At 35.0% G+C, this 21,072-nt stretch overlaps 1 protein-coding gene across 1 annotated transcript in view; it reads left to right on the top strand.

Annotated features, from left to right (window-relative positions):
* fstl4 (follistatin-like 4) overlaps positions 1-21,072 on the top strand; it is a 246,139-nt gene that overhangs the window by 86,404 nt on the left and 138,663 nt on the right. Inside the window, exon 4 of the mRNA XM_015376533.1 lies at positions 5,828-6,070. Within this exon, the coding sequence (XP_015232019.1) occupies positions 5,828-6,070 (243 nt within the window). The remainder of the gene's footprint in view (positions 1-5,827; positions 6,071-21,072) is intronic.

Below are 21,072 nucleotides of genomic sequence, written 5' to 3' on the forward strand. Positions count from 1 at the left end.
GAAATCTGACGAGGACTAGGAAAGAGGGAAAATCCGTGAAGCAAAGGCATGATCGAGTACATGGTCAAGTAAAGTGAGGTGCTGGATACTGCTTGCTTGTTGGCCTGCAATTATCTGGCCCCGTCTGTCTGCCAAAGGCTGACTTATAACTGCCTGAGCACAGCTGAGAGACATGCTGCTGATTGCAGTGCAACAGCTGGAGTTGATTGCTCACAGGGAGAGCAGATCAGTCAGATGGTCAGAATCATAACATGAAAACCATAACCAGCAAACTAGCCAAATAACATTCACCAGTTCTACAGTGACAAGTGGATACAAAGGTACAATTATGCCAGAAATCTTACTGTTTGAGTATGTTGTCAAGGTGGAGACTGCTGAGAAATATTAAACTAAATATTAATGGACAATAATAAATATATTTGCACCTGTAAGTAAGATTTGGAACCTGTATAAATTGAAAAAAATGCACCATGAATTTTTGCAGTTTTAGATTGCCTAATCACTTCACAATAAGTTAAATAAGTCATTAAAAGCGAAGTGAAGAAATTCTATGGAAACTTCGGGCCATTTATATTCCAGCTTCTCCCCCCTGTTTACAGAGAAAAATATCATTATTTGGTACAATGCAGCAAAAATAACTTTATCCTTATCTGTACTGTAGACCACAGCATATCTCACCAACACCAAGGGATGCAGGTGTCCATTGATATTCAAGCGCAGTGTGCATGTCAGGAACGCTTTGTCCAACTGTGCAGCACTGGAAAGACGGAGTTTGACAGTGTGTCTCTATATTTAATTATCTACAGCTGCTGCAGGGCAAATAGAGTCATCTGTAGGATCTGCAGGCATCCTGAGCTCTGCTCAGACAGAGAAACACATATAGAGGAGTCATATGCCTTTCACATGTTCCCTGCAAAGATTGTTAAATAAACACATCATTGCTTTTGTTGAATCCAGCAAGTTCACCTGGAAGAAACAGAAAAACATTGTAAATTTCACAGTGAAACACTAAAAGATTTTTGATAGCACCTACTGGATTTTCTTAGCTTGGAGAGAAAACGCTCCAGGCAGAGTCAGACATCAGCCAGGTAAATGTGATTTCAGTCTATAATTAGTGAGATTGTATAATTAGTGAATCGCATGCCTTTGTCCCGTTGAGTAAAAGGGATCAGAAACTTAAAAAACAACACTTTTGCAGGGCACTATTAAAAAACAAAATGAATTGTTTTTGGTTGTTGCGTTTAATTGCGTTTGGTCAAGGTTAAACCTGCTGAGGAACGTTATACTAAACATTTGCATTTTATCTTTTTATAGATAATTTAGACTTCAAGTTGATTAGAGAATCAAAAACAGATTTAAAACTATGCATACCAATTCTGTTAGAAATGTTTGTCTGATGATTATTTGAAAACTTTGAACCATACAGTAGCTGTAATTCCATGGTTAAGGACTGAGATTCTGTTATCGTTTTAAATATGCATATTTAGCTGGCCTAAAAAAAAAAATAAAAAAAAATATCAGAAAATGGAGATGCTGAGTGACCTACAGAAGACAAAAGACACTAGAGGGAGAATGAAAATGAATGTAATAGAGTAACAGGAGACATGGATTGAAACTGGTCATCCTGGCATTGTCCTGGCAATAGTGAATGCCTTATCCATTGAAAGCATTGTTCCAACAGCTTAGACAGGGAGGATTATCAGACGCCCCTTACAGCCTCTTAAGCAAGCCACAACTGCAAACAGCATTTTGTGAAGAGAATGTGAGACAAAGGAGTTAGGGAGCACATAAATTCAGCCATAAAGACTTAGCAAAATGTCAAACAGCTTTGCTTTTGTAAATGTAGCTTTTATGCAGTTTTACTACTGTTGTTTTTGAGTAGCTGCTGTCCATGTTCTCTCTTCTGAACAAAATGGAAAAGGTCAACAGGAATAAGGAAGATGCTGAGAGGGAAAAAGAGAGACAAGGAAGAGGAAGCGAGCACTGGCGGGTTACTGTCAATGTATGGGTGTTGCTAAGCATTTAATCTCTCATACTTGGAGAATACAAACGATCTTGTAATCGTCCCTGACCTTGACATGAACAGCGAGGTGGCGAGGGAGCTGGGTTGTTTTGCATTTCCCACAGATGCCTCGCCGAGACACGTAGAACAATTAGCCAACTGGATAAGAAAGAATTGAGCCAGTCTTAGGCAAAGCATCCGCCTTACCTCACTTGTGTTCCCATCAGGATAACCTGGTAAACACCCAAACCACAGCTTCCATTGATTTTTTCTAGCTAATTATGATAAAGAAGTGGTCGGGTCTGTCAGGTTAAGTCAAGATGGAAATTTGTTAGGATTTGTTGTGCTGAAGCTGTTGATTTTACTTTTAATTGGCAAAAAAAAGTTATTCACAGTATAATATGAGTGTTTGGCTTGCATAATAAAAAATATCATCGCTTGTAATAACATAATTAGAATATCAATACAGGTTTACTTCATTTATCAGTTTATCTGGACAATTACGTAACAATTTTTGTTTAATCTTAATGTTTAGCAGTGACTAGTAAAGTGGAACCCAAAGTTTATAGTCATATTTACTTTTAAAGAAAAAATTCAGAAAAACATATATATATATTAAGACTATATGAGTCAGTATATGAGTAACTAACTTTGGCTGCATGTTTAATTCTGTTTCTAGCAGCTTTGCAAATGCAGGAACGAGAAATATTCCCTATTTGTTTTGCAGAATATTTCAGCTGCTTGCAAATAGGAGAGTGTAGGCAGACTTCTTAAAGCTTTACCACAGATACTCTTTTAGTTTGAGGTTCCAGAGTTTAATAAGGCCATTGTAACAGATTGGATCTAACCCATACCATTGTACTTCTCACTTGTTGAGTGAGCATAATAAAGACTTTGTTATCTGCACCATTGCATTATTTGGAATGTTTGCTGCTATTGAGCAAAAAAGGTTTTTGTCTGTATCTTTCTAACTGACATACACTATTATTATTATTATTATTGTGTTTTGCTTTTTGGCTCAATCATTTTACTTTTATTATTATATAATTAGGCCTAGTGTAGTTGTGTAGTCTGTTACAAATTGATGTCTTGTGAAGCCTACAGCCTCTCCAGATCCACCATGAGCCTCTTTCTGAATTCCTGGATTATCTTTTGCCTTATCTAGAGTGTTGTTTTGGTAAAAGGCCAAACCTTTCGGGATTAGTTATTTCATAAAATTGAAAAAAATATTCATGCAAAGTTATTCTCTACTTTTTGTTGTTCATATAATGTGAAAAAATGCAGTTTTATAGGAATTCATATTTTTCCATGTACTGAATACTTCCCTGCTTCCAGTTACCTTAAAGATGAAGGGACAGGTACAGCAGGTTTGTAAAATATGCGTACTGCCATTGACCTCTATGCACCAACTCTGAGAATGCCTTCATGCAATTACTATACTTTTGTCCTCCAAAGACGGCACATTATCTCAGTTATTTAATATGCTGAGAGTAGAGATATGATTATACTTGAGGCAAATTCAATTTCTGTTTTCAGCAGTTTGATTATAGGAGCACAGCCTGAGCTTTTTCCATGCTAAGCCAATATGCTTTTTAAGCTTTATTTCACAGAGGAATAATAGAGCTCACTCTTTCTCAGCTTCTTAACCGACCCATTCTTAAAACAGGATGATCACAATGCCCCCAAAGCCCCTCCGGGGGGTATGTTTATTCCTACGAAGCAGTTAAACATCATTTTCAGTGTCTCTCAACCACAATGAAATGCTGCTAGCAGCAATATGAGATTCAGTTGCACACATTAGCTTTTTTTCAGTCCTATACTGCAGTTGCATTTGTTACAATGTCAAAAGCAGTTTTTTTTTTTTCCACGTGCTTTCTCTTTGACACTAATACATTTTATGTATTGCATTTTGTTTGTTCAGATTGCTGCAGCCAGCGGTTTCATCTATCTCCTTTATGTTTGACCTGGTTTTTAAAAAGGCTAAGCTTGTTAACATCAAAGACAAAAGAATGACAGAGAGAAGAGCCTGAAATTTTAAAAGGATATGCAGGAGTAAAATACACAAGTGTTGAGTAGATAAAATTTCTTTAATTTCCTTGCTTGCGTCTTTTGTTTTGATAGAGTACAATTCAACTTATTTTTATTCCACTTGAATCTAGTATTTTTAAGCTTTGAGTATTTTGTAAAAACTTAGAAAGTAGTTTAATATTTTGTAAAAACTTAGAAAGTAGTTTAATATTTATTAAGAATTATTTAAACAACAAATAACATAATTTTATGATATTAGAATTTGCAAAAAGGTGCTTTACAGTGTGTCCATCATGGATTTAAAGAGTAGTTTTGCTGGGGCGTGCCTACAGGGCCTTTTTTGGGATAAAATACTGACATTACAGCCTTAAATGTGTCCAATCCGGACATTGACTGGATATGATATCAGCACACACAATATGCACTCTTTTATTACTTATTTTGAAGTGTGGAAGGTTGCTTAATCAAGTGATATTATGTTATATGCAATCAGGGATCCTTTAGGTTAAGAGGTGGGATTTCTTTGTTGCCATACTGGTTGGATGCAGTAACTCACTCTTAAGCACCAAGTATTAGCAAGTAGAAACAAAATAATTCACATTTCCTAGCACATTTAGGCTTGAAACTATGTTTTCATCATACATGAAAGCCATGTCAACTGTTTGGATTGGATTGAACGTTTTTATTAGAGAGCTAAAGATTACTGTCACTGTAATTATGTCTCAGCAAGAGATTTGAGGCTCATCGGAAGAGATACATTTTCTTAAATCGATATCAGTGGAAACATGCTAAAAGCTCCTCTCCAATTATACATAGGTTTTTCTTTCTGTTTTGCTAAAAACTTTTCTTTTTTGTATTGAGAAGGATTTAAAAACATTAGGCTTATACACCATGTATACATTGTTTCAAAATTAAAATATAATCTGTGGGGAGCGGGCAACCAACAGACTGAGATAACTTTCTCATGTTTTATCATATTTATTTATTTTTTGTATCAACTTTAATTAGGTTTGTTTATTTGTTTACTTTCTTCCCTACCACTTAGAGAAAAGCTGCTTAAGTAAAGTGCTCTATAAATATTATTTAGTAGTTTTTTTTATTATTATTATTTTTTTTATATAGATAGTACCTCCGACTACATAGCTTTGAACCTCATCCCTCATGTATAGCCATTCTCAAACCAGCAGTAGAACATTCTATCTCATTTGAAAAGGCAAACTGGTTTGCACGTCTTATCAATTGTTGTAGTTCACCTGTTATATGCCAACTTATTGCAAGTTTTGAAAAAAGTATTTCACGTGCAAAATTTGTACCCCTTCTTTTGAATTTTTTAAGAGGCCCAAAGAGTATTTGTCGGTTGCATTTGGAATTACTGAAGCAAAACTGTGATATCTACGTACTTGAATATATATGGTTCATCTGGTTTTGCTGCTCAAGGTATAAATTCCACCTTCTGTACTAAAATATCATATAACAATGACAAAATAAAGCTAATTTTTCAAAAATATTTATTTAATTCTTGTTAATATAAAAGAAAATGATCAAGGGTAAATATTTATTCGTTCACTACTCTAAACAGGATTAAAGCAAAAAAAGTTACAAAGCTGCTCTGCATCCCTTGCCATAGCTGTTGTTGAAAGAATTTGAACTATTATGAACTTTCAAAAGTATATGTATTATAAGTTTTCAGAAATTCAAAAATATACTCTGTTTATGCATAAATTTGTAGAAAATTGTAATTTGGTGAAAGTTATAATATATTTTTTAAATAAGTCCTGTATTGTCTTTTTCTACCAGCTCATTCTGATGCAGATGAGGATCCCTGTCATCGGACCTACTGCGGTCGAGGCCGACAGTGTGTGCTGATGGCAGAAACTGGGCGCGCAGAGTGCATTTGCCAGGAAAAATGTCGGCCCTCCTTTGTGCCTGTGTGTGGCTCTGACGGCAGGTTTTATGAGAACCACTGCGAGGTTTATCGCACAGCCTGTCTGGAGAGGAGACGGATCTACGTGGTGCACAGCAAAGACTGCTTCTTCAAAGGTCAGTCAAATTGTTACACTGCTGCAGTACCAAGAGAAAAAAAAAATATTCGATGGATGGTGGATGAGAATAAACAGAGGAAACTGTCTAGGATAATTATTCATCTTTATTAGAAACAATAACTTATTAAAAGATATATATTTCTATGTTATAAACATGAACATGTTTAAGGAAAATAAAATGTTTACTTTTAAACTCTGAAGACCACTGGGATGTTATTTTATTCATACCCACTGATTTATATTGACGTTTCAAATCTTTTTTTTTTCTTTCTTTTTTCTCCCTTATGTGCCAGACTCTGATTTGTATTATGTGCATTTTTTTTTTTATCCTTAGTCTTAAATGTGAGTATTTGATTGAGCCCTGTAAAAACAAGGACTAATTTTTTATGTTGCACAGCAATGGTTTAGGCTTTTATTAAGATATTACATTTAAATGCATTCTTCTGCATTAACAATACTAATTTCCCAGTTTTATTAACAATTTAATCAGAAAAAAGCAACAAATATATATTTCATCATGTTGCATTGTTGTATTTTAATGTAATATAGTCAAAAAGAAATCTCCTGAAGAGTAGATGTTGAAGCATTAGTTTTTTGGAAGAGTCTGGTCCCATGTCAGGTCAACTTAAAAAACAAAAAAACATAAACAAACAAACAAAAATAACCAACAGTGATGCATACATACAAAGCTGGCAGCACTTTTTGTCATGTCACATTAGGAAGGGAAGCTTTCCAGGCAGATATCCTCATGCATATCTAATCCACATTTGGGATGTTCAGTCGGCACATTAAGCCTAAACTTGATGCCTGAATGCAAACCAGCAGGAAATGGAAAATGTTGGGAATAAGTCAGATGTCATGGGTATCGTATTTATGTGTGTGTGGGTGGTTGTTTATATGTGAAAATTGCAAGTAATTATTGCTCTTGACAGACAAAGACATAATTGGTAGGCATGGCTCATGTGGGGCGCTAAAGTGGTTTTTATTTTCAGAGTTTATGTTAGTGTAAACAGCTCAGGAAATAAAAAAAAAGTTGATTCATATGAATCTATTGCTGTAAGAATGCATGGCAAAAAATATATATATCATGTACTGCTTTTCAATGCTAACTCGTTTAGCTCATTTATTTTCAGCTACAGAACAACACATATGGATGGAGTCTTTTGCCTTGACATTTTACTTTCAAAGTTACTTTGTTGCTACAATTTATCTCATACAAATGTAATTTGAACTTTAGAAAAAAAAAAAATACTCCGGAAGTCTAAAAACTAGATGCCATAAGCCCTTAAAGCTACACACAAAAAAATGGTTTTTGGAGGGTAGATTTACTTTCAAATGTGATAAGCCTAAAAGTTCAGCTGTGAAAGCCTATTTCAATGAGCTCAGGGCCATGACCAGAGTCACAGTGTTAAATGTGGTAAGTAGTCATGCAGTCTTTCGTTTCATCATTTTGGCATTTTGTGATTCACCCTACACTGCCAACACATACAAATTCCCTTTGGTAAAAGTTACTAATTTCTCTGGTGCTTTCTCTGGGGGGAGGGGTTTTGCTTCTTGTATCACTGACAAAGTTACTTTCTGATTCATTTGAAGCATAAATTAAATCTTGGAATAATTTCCTACGTAATTTTCTAGCCATGACAAATCAGACAGTAAAGCCAAATGAAAGCTGAACACTAGAATATAGGATACATTTTTGTAATCAATTGCAAATATTACAAATCAGATAGTAAATATAGTAGATGATATATTCACCTGTCCCTAAATTAATCTCCATATAAATCCAGATATTTTTTATAGGGTTTATACAGAACATAAATAGGTTTATTATAGAACATTAGAGTACATACAGCATTCAGGTCATGGTGGGTTAAGGTACAAGAATAAAATAAAGTCTGTTTTTATAGTATATTGGAGCATGGAGCACTTTTCAGTCACATGGAGCTTCTGGCTACCTTTAAAAGTATGAAGCTTGAAGATCATGCAGGGCTACCAAATTTTCACGAAAGTGAAAAAAAAAAATTTGGAGACCCAACCCTCGTCAAAGGTCAATTGAAAGGCTTCAAGGGTAGGTGCAGCTATAGGTTGTAGGTTTTTAGGGGATTTAACTGAAATTAAGTGGCAAAATGTGGAATTTTTATTGCACTGTAAATGTTACTGAATAACAATAAGTGATCTGTAGTTACGTGGACATATTCTCACTATATTCTGGTGATTAGTAGAGAATAAATTTATTCCAACATGTGGAGTCATTTTTCAGAGAGTAAAGAACAATGGGCCCTACTAAAATACTTGCATCTTAAATATACTGTAAACTTAGAATTCCGCAACTATGTTTATTAATTGTTCTACACTGTTTAAAGCTACAGTGTGTAATAATTACAGGGATATACAGTCAGAAATGTAATATATTATACATAACTATGTTATTTATCATCATCTACGAGCTCAGCCTCTTAACCTTAATATTTGCGTTGCCTTAGAATTCGTTATTTATAATTACATAGGAGCGGGTCTCGCAGCCATGGAGGCAGACATCTTTGCGCTACGGCAGCGCAGAGCCAACAAACTAGCGATTGCGAGATCGCCCATTACGCTCGAAAGTAACTATGGCAAGTTGAGAGAGATGAACTGAGACGGTGCTGAACAATAACTGAACAATAGATGGCAGTATTATGCCTGAGAATACTATCTGTAAAATTATCTATGTAAACAAACCTCATCGCTTGAGAAGGAAGGTGATGCGGACGTCGTGGAAGACATTTTGTCCCATAACGCTCGCCGTACTGTTGGGGGGGAGAAGCGGTGGGAGGGAGATGATCATGTTGCTGCGGTCTGCAGTCTGGACGTTAGATGTCGCTAAAAATTACACACTGTAGCTTTAAGTAAACCAAAAAATGGGGAACTTATAAGTTATTACTGGATTACTGACTCTAATACAGGAACAGTGAAATCAAATCCCGTGCAAACTACACTCTATATGAATATTTGGTAATAGGCTAATGATTAAAAAGCTTAACTTTTTATGTTATTAGTTGTTCGTTTTTTTACAATTGGGAAACGGCAAAACAATTCAGACCATCTAGGAGGCTGTAGATTCTCTAAAAACTTACCATGACACAAGAAAGCACTTCTCTGTGTCACGGTGGGGTGGAGGTTTGACAGGACCCAAATGCAGACACTGAAGCTGAAGTGGTTTCTTGAAGATTTAATAACAAGAAAGGGTAACAGAAGCAAAAATCCAAAAAACATAAATCCACAAAATCCACAAAAAACAGGAATACTCACAACAAGAGGGCAAAGATATTATGACAAATCAGCCACAGTGACTGAGCGGGAGGTGCATATATGCGAGAGAGAAACAAAGACCAGGCTAACCAGCAGATTGAGAGCATGTGTGAACAGAGGAGTCTAGAAAGTAGCTAGGGAAAGGAGACTAACACAAGAGGGCAACAGAGGGCAAAGAAATACCTAAGAACTCAAATACAATCAACAAATTACTAGAATAACACAAATTGGAAATAAATCCAATAAAAACTCAAAGAGAAAACTTAAACACAACCAAAACCATGACCTCTCTGAATTTGGTAGGTCTTTTCTTTGGTGGCTGATCTTTTGAAAAATAAAATGCAATGGTTCTTTTTTTGTGTTGGTTTAATTGTAGTTCTAAATTCCAACGGGGGATTATTAAACTGGAGTGAGCAATAATTATTCAGCAAAACATGGACTAAGACTAGGACTAAATCAGGTGGCTAAACTAGAGCAAACAAGGAGTAAAGCTCACAAAAAAGCACCAGGGATAGAGAAAATACACCATTTGATGTTACCCTACACTCAGTCTCCCCATTAATATTTTAAGCTGGCTTATGTATATTTTATTCATATTTACTCAAGTGCTAAATTTCTTAAAGTCTTCATTAATTTAAAAAGTGATTTACCTTAGTCCAGATAAGTTAAAGATACGATAAAAGTTCAAATGAGATAACTTATAATTTATCTCATGATTTTTCCAAAGTTCCAAACTAGGAAAGGGCTTTACTAGATGATGGAGAAGGACAGTAGAAAAAAGCCGTTAACATGGTTCAGCAGCACATGTCTGCCTTTTTTTTTTTTACAGCCATGACCAGTAATCGAGCAGGCAAAAAAATTGTGGAGAAAAAGCCTTAGCTCCATGACAATATAAGAGCTTGTTGCCGTAAAGCGATACATTTTTACTTGTCATATGACCTGGTCAGCGATAGTGTGTCTTTTCTCTCTCTTTTTTTTTTTCTTTTGGTGTGTGTCTTCTCCCAACATACATATTCGTTATTTCTAGAAGGGAGCCCCACTCGTAACATTGATAGTGTCAAGTGGTGTATATTGGCCTGAGGAATCAATTAAAATAACTCATATGTGTCAAATCTTTGGGTCACAAAGTCCACAGTGTGCCTTTAACAAAAAGAGATTCATGTTTCACTGGCCTCACCAACTGATTAACTTTTCCAGGGTCTTTATGGTTGCTGTGTTTTCTTTCAACATCATGCTCTAGGATACTTATTTCTAACTAGTTTTAATGGAAGTTACTGTAGTCACAGCTGATGGCAAGATTAATGGAGTAAAGATAAAATAAATTATTTTATATGCCAGATTTTAGACATGCTCATATATTTGCATATTCAATTGTTAGAATACTTAAGTCTAGTCCAAAATATTTTCATAGTCTGTGGCAAGGCTTGAAAACTGGTGTTCATGGATACTTTCCATCAAATTTGTTTGTACTTCATTTTTTAGGTGAGTGGACAAAAAAAAAAAAAAAACTATTCTCTTGATATGCAAAGGTGATAAAGATAAAGCAAAAGCTGTTCAATTTTAATTGAAATTTAAGTTAGGTTTTGTAAATACTTGAAATTAATTGGAATAGACCATTTTGGTTATGCTTAATCTTCCGTGTTTTTTTTTATTTATATTGAGCAGATTATGTTGATGTTTCTGTTTTCAGTAATATGTTCTTTCATATATTTTCCATTTTAGTTTGATAAATATATCATGTAACATCAGGAGTTTTCTAATGAGATTCAAAGAAAACAATGTTTTCTTCAATGAGACAAGCAAGGCATCTTCAGTTTGAAGTGTAATATAATAAATATACGTTTTATCCTTAGGCAATGGGAGCAATATGACACGATTTTACACCTCAAACCACAGAAGCTTCTGGGCTGAAGAAAATAAGCTCTCTATTTGTGGGTAACCACAAATTCTTTGAAGCAAAATGTCTGACTTTGTAGGATTTTTGTCCTCAATAGCGTTTTGCAGAGGATTTGTAACAGAGATGAGTTGAGAAGATGACTTAAAACCTCTGGCTTGATGGCTCTTTTTTTTCTGTTCTGTCACTGGCTTTGTGTTCATATTTTCTGCTTAGTGATTTACTGGGACTTTCAGTACAAATTCTGATGCAATTATTACATAAAACAGAATAGTTAAAAGGAGGTAAAATAGGATAATAGGATTTCGTATTTTTCTACAACTTTGGTTAGTTTTGCTTTGATGCAGTACTTTTTGGATTATTCCGGAAAGCTTAAAGTTATCAGCAAAAGCAAAGACCCCACAGAAGGCACCATGAATAGCTTAACAAAGACATTACTTTGCTCTCTGTGTGGGAAAAAAAACAATTGTATCTAGCATTAATGGCTATAATACAGTAGGTGAGACTGTTAAACTATGATCTTCTATTCTGCAAAATAAGAATAGATTTCAACAAAGTACATTTTGTTTATTATGTTAGCACTTTGTTTTCTGATATATGCATTTTTTCCAATAACTTTTTTTTTTTTTTTTTTTTTTTTTTACAGTTAATAAGTAAATAAATAAAAAATAAAAAAAATACTTGGGCTTTTACCCAGATATTTATCTATTAATTATTATTTTCATTACAATTGTAACATAATTACCATACCAACCAATATAATAAGTTAATTTAAAAAAAGCATGTCATTTAAAAAATATGAATAATGTACAGTTTTGAAAAAGACTGATTATTGTGCCATTTTTCATTTTAGTTGAATTATATTATCAAGCACCATTTGGTATTATTCTGAGCTATTTGAAGATTTCTGGCATCACAAAGACTCCTCAAAAATGCACAAAAACATAACTGACTTCACACAGCGGTAAGTTTGCCTTATTAATTAGATTTGATTTATGAATAGAGGTCTAGCATTAAATGTTTAAGGAGATGCATGCATACCCTTTGTATAGGACATGTTTCCTCATAAATATCTGTGTGACCTCAGTTGTAATTTCTATCACAAGTACTAATTAATTTGAAGAAATTAAACAGCATCAGAATTTGTATTTTTGAAAAAGCTTACAGTTAGAAATTGAAAAATACAAGAAACATTTTTTTTCTTTTTTGTTGGACATAGTGAAGTAATGAAAGCGTGTTTATTGTATATTGCACATGGAGAGGTGTTATTGCAGTGGAGCAAACCAGCAATCAGTCTTGGGTGAGTAGTGGACGAAGGGGGGGCTGGTGGGACCTGGGGCTAATTTGAGTTCAGGAATCTTATAGTGTAGTGAAATAAACTGTTGGGGAGCCCTATAGTTCTCTCTTTAGAGACCCCTTAAGCAAGAAGTTTTTGGGGTTGTGGTTGTGAGGTTTCATTGGTGATATTCGGGGCCCTGGATAGGCATTGTCTTTTTATAACATCTTGAATTACAGGAAGTGGTGTCCCTAATTTTTTTTTTTCTGTTTTTCTCATTACTTTCTGTAAGACCTTCAAGTCAGTAGTTATGTTTACATGTACAAAATTTCATTACCAGACTGAAATGCATTCAGACTCAAAAAACAAAAAAATAATCAGGTTGTACTGTTTACACAGAGTAATCAGAATACAGCACCCGACCCAGACAAAAATGTGTCATGTAAACATGCAGGTCGGAAAATTCTGGCTAGCATCTAGCCACTAGCAGAAACGACTCACCTTGACATTTGCACACACTTCGACTTGTCTCATTCAGCATAACATGATCCAACCAAGTATTTATATGCATACCAATTGGATGTTAACCACCCCTTTCAGCAAGACAATTTAATTCTAATCCTGCTGAATCCGGTCTGAATATAAGATGCATCTGGTCGGGATCTCCCCTTGTAGCCTCTATAGAAGGTACTATAGTGTCTCAGGCCCCGACATGCAATGCAATTGCTGTAGAATTGATGCAAATCAGATATTGAAGCAATAACCTAATAAATTCATTACTTAATCTCACATTTTTTAACACCACCGTTATACCTTTTCAACAAGATTCATTTAATTGAATAGCTTTTTCCCACATAAACCTTTTAGACTGAAGATGTTTTTTTGTTCTCTCCCTTTTATCTCTTTTTTCTTTCATCTTTTCTCCTTTTTCCTGATTTTTCTTTCCTGTTCTATTTGCATTGCAGTGCCCATACAACCTGTACTACTCTCTGCATAATCATAATAAAGCTATTTATGTGCATAAATCAAGCGCAACACTATGGCGATAGCCGTACTGCTCCACTTGTAAAAGCAAAATCTGTTGGGCCCTTTTTTGGCATCAAGACAAATATTCTAATTGCCACATTGCCAGACAGGAAACTGTAAAAAAAAAAAAAGTAAAAAAAAGAATAATAATAATAAATGCAATCCTTCTCTATTGTTAGTGCATTACTAATTTACCTTTATAATTAGGACTAAAATAATAAAAGCAAGGGAGAAGCGGAAGCCTTTAGGAGTAACTGTACCATTTTTAAAGTTTTAGCCTGGATCTGCTACAGTGACACAATTTAATAAACCATATTTAAATATTACATTTAGCAATCAGTGGACTGATTTGTAAAAATCTGCATCACAATCAAAGATGTTTTTGGTCTCTTTTAGTGTGGCGAGTTCTGGGCAATGAGTCGCCTCTCTTCCCCTTCTGCCTTTGATTACAACCCCTTCTCTCTGAAGGGGCTGAATAAGAACTAACACAGTTGATTAATAGCTTTCATCATCCTGATGAATAGGAAGCTTCCAGCAAAGGCAGTCCAAAGAGACTCCTGTTTCTGTCAGGTTGTTTAGGGCACTCGGCAAGGGGGTCTTTAGTGCATCCAGGTATATGCACTTCATCAGTGTTGAGTATCTTAGGAGTGACATTCTGCTGGGGACCTACTGACCTTCAAATCTGATCAGGGGTGTGACTGTGCTCAAGGGAAAAATTAGAGCACTGTCCCAAAGCGCTGTGTTGAGATATGCTACATTTAAAGCAGGCCATGGGTTTATCGATCCATCATAAGGGTTTTAATTTACCTTTCTCCTGTAAACAGAACTAATGCACTGTTTTTCTCTTCATCTACAAGCTGTACAGACTTTTGTCATTAGAGGAAGCGTTTACAACTATATTTTTAAGTAATCTGGTTTCATTTGAGTGAAGAACAGACTCAGGGTCTAATTTCAAAATTTCACTTCAATGACAATTACAGCTGGAGTAGACATTGAAATGTAAAAGCAAAAATAAAACAGCAGTGTCCATTTACTTTTCTATTCACATTTTGTCAAAACCAGAAGCTTCATTGAATTTCTGTTTAAATGTTATACACAAAACACTAGTAAGCAATTGTATAGTAGTGATAAATTGTTACAAAAATGTTTACAAATGAAATCTGACGTTTGCCGTGTCTGTATTCACTCATCTGAGTCAGAACCTCCTTTAGCTGCCGTTCCACCTTCCAGGTTTTAGCATATCTGAGAAGAGAAAGATTTAGTCTATTCCTCTTTGTAACAGAGCTCATTTTCTTTCAGGGTTGCCCTGCATTTAGCTCTATCAATACTGGCTTCGGTTCTGAAAGAGTGGGCTGTTCCTTACATGAAACGTTTTTCAATAAAAAGTTGTTGTTCAGTTCAACATAATTACAAAATATACACATTGTGTGCAAGTAAATTTAATGGAGAAATGAACAATAGCACCATATTAATTATTGAAATAATCTTAAGTTGATTATTGTTGACTTAAGATGATCTTCCTATTAATATGAAGGGCTAAATATGTTTTACAATTTATGGCTGACAATTTAAAAGAAAAATTAGCATATATATATATATATATATATATATATATATATATATATATATATATATATATATATATATATATATATATATATATACTGATTTTTTTATATATTAAACATATTTGTAAGGTACAGCAAAACAATATAGCTGACTTCATTATTGACAGGAGCACTGTTAAGCAAACATTTTCCACTGTTATGTGAACTGCTTGGTTGCTTAAGTGGTGAACATGATATGAAAAAATAGCTAGAGTAAAGCTTTTGTAAAGATCTGATTGTATATTGACTGTTTTTTTTTTTGTATAATGATAAATGTAGTTGTAGGAATATCTTACAGGAAAGCTCTATTGCAAGAGGGATATATGCTGCAGTGCAGTCTGTATAACTGAATTTTATATGTACATTTTGTAAAGGGTTGACAGGATAATTGTAACATACCGACGAAATTATAGGCATCACATTATAATGAAATATACTTTAGACACTTGAGACCAGTTATTAAAAAAACTATTTGAATAAAAAACATATGCGAGTAGAAATATAATATAAAGTATGTCCATAAAATACAGCTAGTGCACATAAAGCTACAAAATGGGCTGATGGGCTGAATATCTGGTTGTATGCATGTGTGTGTGTGTGGCCATGTGTCTTTGTCAGAGCAGAATAGGCTATGGGTGACGGTGGGTATATATGGCTATGGACTTGATCAGTCAAATAGGGTTAAGATTTAATAATTACTGAATTTTCCTTTACCCTTTAAACTGAATTAGCATTTGGGGTTTTATTATTATTTTATACTTGTTCACATGTCCAAAATAAAGATTTTATTCATTTTTTATTTATAATTCTCATTAACTGAATAACTTAATAACACAACTGTTTGGAAAATTTCATGTTTAAGTTTGTGTGCTAGACAAACATTTAGCAAGAGGTTTTCTGATTTTTTTATGGCCTGTCCAAAAAAACATGCACTATACAATACCTTTGATTAATTGTCTTCTCCCCAGTCCTTTGGCAATCCATCATAAATGCATTCTTTGTTTGCTGCCTCTTATTTTAACAACTGCCTACACCTATCAGATTAATCTTCATGTGGCAGCTGTAGTTACTGCGTCAGCTGTCCCTCTTCACTGTCCTCTCAGCTGTCTCTGGGAGTGGTGCTTCACTTCCGCCCATCCTGTTTCACTCCAACCTTCTGCCTCCTCTTGTGACTTCATCCATTAACTCGGCCTCACAAACACACAGCACTTAACTGAAGGATTAACTTTTGACATAGGTGCAGGCTTTGTAACTTCAGCTGTGTACACGGGTTTTACATTATATAGTGTCAGGGCTTTTGAGTTGTTTGCACTGCTTAGAGGTGTCTTATGATGTTTTGGAGACAAAATGTCAAATGATTTTGTTGTCAGAAATCTTTGTTTTGTCCAGTTTCATGCATAAATCCTTTGACACTGAAAATATTTCCTCCATTTTAACATTTGAAATGCTGTGACAATATAGGCCGCGGGGGCATTAAACTTAATTCCTATTTTATTTATTCAAAACAAAATATATTCTCTGAGATCCTATAAGATCAAAATAAGTGAAACATACTTTGTTAATTTAAAAATGAAATGTTTTTTAGCAAAATAATTTGATTTTTTCAGGTTACAAGAAACACCTATAGAACCAGGGCCGCCATCCTGTGATCTGTTGTGCTTACATGATTACAAGGCCAGGGTATACTTCCAGGTGTGAGATGTCCACTTGGACACACAAACACCCAGTAGACATCCACTGACAGGCCTTTTTTTTGTTACAGTGTGCTTATTAATGAGCATTCCAACCAACCAGTTCATTCTTTTGTTTTGTTTTCCCCCAAAAGATTCCTCCTCATGTTCTTCCCCAAGCATTCACGTGAGTCCTTCCTCATTAGGTAGATTTCATCCCCATAGAGTCGTTACTTTGGATGCATTAGCTGTTGAGAATGAATGCCCTGCCCCAGATATGGATGTTCCTCTGGCCCGGTTCTCGTCCCCTACCTCATAAACATCAGGGTCCCTAATGAAATGAGGAACTTTCTTTTGACCACTGACATCCCATGCTGTTGTGGAACTTCATTGGGAAATTCTTAAGGACGCTGTGCTAAAATGACGATGCTTTTAATCAGCCATGGATTTTTATACAGGGCTTTCTGGATCTATAGTTTCATAGGCTTTACCTTTTAAAAACAGAATAAATTAACTCATGTTTTGTGACAAGTTACTCAGTTATTTTACCTCAATTGTATATTGTAATCACAATATTTTATGTGTTAGTGCTGCAAAGGATTTTGGTTATTTAAAATCAGACTTACCTGGTTTTAAAGTGTAAATTATGCATAAGTCACTTTACTTGTTTTCAGTTGTTTTCTGTTTGCTTTCTTCTGCCTCACCTCTGACACAAACCATTTTCAAAGACCATTAATCCACAGAAAAACACACAATATGAATTTGATATAGCACTGCATATGCATTGAGAGGAATTAATTTGTCTCCTGGCTTGTTAAAAAGAATGTTTATTCCTGCCTAAGAGATTTTGATATGCTTTTCACACCACTGGCACTGACTCACATTGACTTCTCAGCGATGAGCTGTTCTCTTAAGGCACTACATTTAGCTTCCTGGGTGTTTAGCCTTTGATGTGCTTTGCTTGCCTGCCTTCTCTGTAGGGTTGCACTGATAATTGAAATAGGAGATATGTGCAAATTTGGGGGGGGGGGGGGGGTAATACCATATTGTAGCTTGCATAGAAACAAGGAAACTAGACACCAGTAGCATTTCTTTTTGTTGTGTGGTTTAAGTATTTAAAACTTAACTAAAGTCGATTTCCTTTATCAAGTTACATGAGCAATACTTCTGATGTTAATTCCTTGAAAGGAAAATGCTGCTAACACTTGAGAAAATAAACATGCATTTAAACTGCTCTTTGATTTTACAGGTATAGTTACTTCAATCTGAAAAACTCACACAAAGAGAAAGGACAATTAGAAGAAATTTATTGATACAATTACTTTGTCTTTGGCACTCAGACCTCGGCAGGAAACATCGCACTTAATTTTGATAGACATGCATAAACAGGAGCAAAGAATAGGGCTGATTCCCCCCGGGGCCAGAAACTGGTGGTGGAGTGGAGATAGATGAAGTTGGTCAGTCTGTAGAAAGCTGCTTAGCGAGACTGTCTGTAGAGCTTAAGGGGAGATCCAGTGGACTGCATGAGCTGATACCAGAACTTCACTCAGGGACCTGGAAGATGGAAGTCCAGTTGGATAATACAGGTTGAGAGAACCTGTCAATGATGAACAAGCATGAAGCGACAGTAGAGAGGAAAAACTCCCCATTGGGAAGTAACCTCTGGTCTTCTGCCAGACCGGTTAAGATGAGACAGGGAATGCAGTAAGAGTCTGGGAATAGGAATAGGAATGTCATTGTGATGAAGCTCTAGCTCCGATGGCGGAGGAGGGGCTGGAGGTGGGTTGAAACGGTGTCATCTGAATGAAGTCACACAGCGCATCCGCCGCCTGCGCACAGCAGCAGACAAGTGCGTATCGGAGGCCTTTTAAGATAAACTTTGGATGCCCATTGGCTTTCGTGGAGGTGTGGTTCAAAGCTGATTGGCTGTGTTGCAGGTGGATTTAGGAAAGTAATGAGTTTCTTCAGTTGGATTTCCGCCTAGGATCCATTATAATGAAACTCAGTTGGTTTTGTCAAAAACTATACTGAATATTGCAAAAACAAAAATTAATTTTTGCAAGGCAACTCTTGTTTAGTACTATACGATATAAGTGAAATGCTCATCTCCCAATGTAGATCTGTTTCTTTCCCCTGTTATCCTCACCCCTCCTATCAGACTACTTTTCTCTTCTCTGTCTCATACCCTCATTTTTCTCCTGCTATGTCCCCAATATAGTGCAGACAGGGATTTGAGTGACTCTGTCAAGCACCTCTCTACATTCCTGGTCTGTATTAAATTGGTTCAGAGCTTAAGTAGTGTGTAAGCCTGGAAAAAGATAAAAAATAAAAATATCTTGAGGCAAAGTGACCCCAGCTGAAGGAAAAACAGAGACAGGGACAGCAATATAAGCAATGGCTATGAAAAATGTCAACACATATGCTCGTATTAGTAAGCCTGGAGATAAAAATATTTCTTGTTCAGTTGCAAATCACTATTGTTCTTACAATTTATATCATAGTTCCTTCTTTATGATAGCCACATGGTGTAAATAGTTTCTGGTGCATTGATGAATGGGCCCCATGAGGAACAAAAAAGTATGAGACGTGAAGTACTGACTTTGGTTCATGTTGTTAGTAATGGCATCTTTCTGGCCCTTACCTGATCTTTCTGGTATCATTCTGGTATCACTGATTGACTTTGGAATTAATTAGTTATGCAAATGCAAACTTTCAAAAAGAGCTTCATATAATATGCAGCATTTATTTGGCTTGCATAAATAATGCAATATAAATTGGTGAAATCTAAGTTAAGTTTATAAATCAAACATTTGTAGAACTCTCTCTGCAGCTTCAGCAATATTTGCTGCAATAACTATAGATAATTCTTTTTTTTTTTTTATTGTCTTGTGGGGTTAGTTATGTCGACTTTTTTACCTACTGATATTTCATTTGATTTAACTTATCCATCAGTAGTCACAAATGGACGAAAATCCATCTATTAATCATAGAATTTGTGTCTCAGGCAAAGATAGGAAAAACAAAAACATGTTTGTCAGTTTCTGTTCTTACTACACTTACTAGACAAAAGGCGATCTTACAAAAAAGTGGTGATAGATAAATTACTATTTATACTATTTGAAATATTGTCTTATATTTATTGTATTTGCTATACAGTATGACCTTTGTTCCTCTGATAGGTTTAGGATTTTTAGTCCCTCATAAGCCTGAAATTAAATTTGATTCAACAGTTACTTTATTGACAATAGCATAGACATTCTTTATTTTAATTAAAAATATTTTATTTTATAGGTATATCAGTATTAAATTTATTTTACATAAAAATATCACATTTCCCAAAAAACATCACTGTTGTTTCAACCACAAAATATATCTTTTAACTTTTTTTAACCTTTGTCTATTTCCAACCTCTTCAGTTGTCACATGATGTGAGCTAATGGTAGGATAGCAATGATTGCTCCATGGAAGTAAGAAAAAAAAAGGGAAAATATCAAAATAAAGGTTTATTGGTTGTCATTTCCAAACACCTATTTCCTTGTATTTTGACTGTATTCTAAAACAGCATGCTAATACGTCATGAGATCGCAAAAGAAATGCTAAACATTGTAATTTCCACAACTGTCATTTCCATCAATATATTTAATATAATATTTATATATACTATATTTAATAAATTGAAGTAGTTTTATTACACCCACTACCAGTTCATGTTTCTACACAATGTGATGAACTATAACAAAAAAACATTTTTATAAATATATGTTGTATGTTCTAAAAAACATATTGACCAAATCTTTCCATAGCTGGAGAATCATCCAAAAGGTACATTTAGATCAAAATGTAAATGCTACTGTAGGTTGAATCAAAATAGATAAAAAACTAGATGATTTTTTAGAGCCTCTTTTTACATTCATTTATCATAACATCCTTTGTGTTACTCTGATACATCCATAAAATAAAACAGATAAAACATCAAATTCTTCTTCTACTCACTCTCTCCGTTTGATATCTGCAGAATCTCTCCACAGTCCAGTTAAATCTTCACTGTCAAATTCTACATTTCCTCCCTGCCAGCTAAACAGTTTGAACAGAGGGTAAAAAAAATGAGTTGGGGTCGACAACTAGCACAGCTCAACGTGATGCCAGCTCTTTGACAGAATCTTCAACTATAATACTGCCAGTCTTCTATCATAGCATTCACTTGACCCAAGCACTTGAAGTAATAGTGCTACAGTCAGA

This window comes from Cyprinodon variegatus, unplaced genomic scaffold, assembly GCF_000732505.1.
Source record: "Cyprinodon variegatus isolate N-32 unplaced genomic scaffold, C_variegatus-1.0 Scaffold136, whole genome shotgun sequence".
Classification (NCBI taxonomy): domain Eukaryota; kingdom Metazoa; phylum Chordata; class Actinopteri; order Cyprinodontiformes; family Cyprinodontidae; genus Cyprinodon; species Cyprinodon variegatus.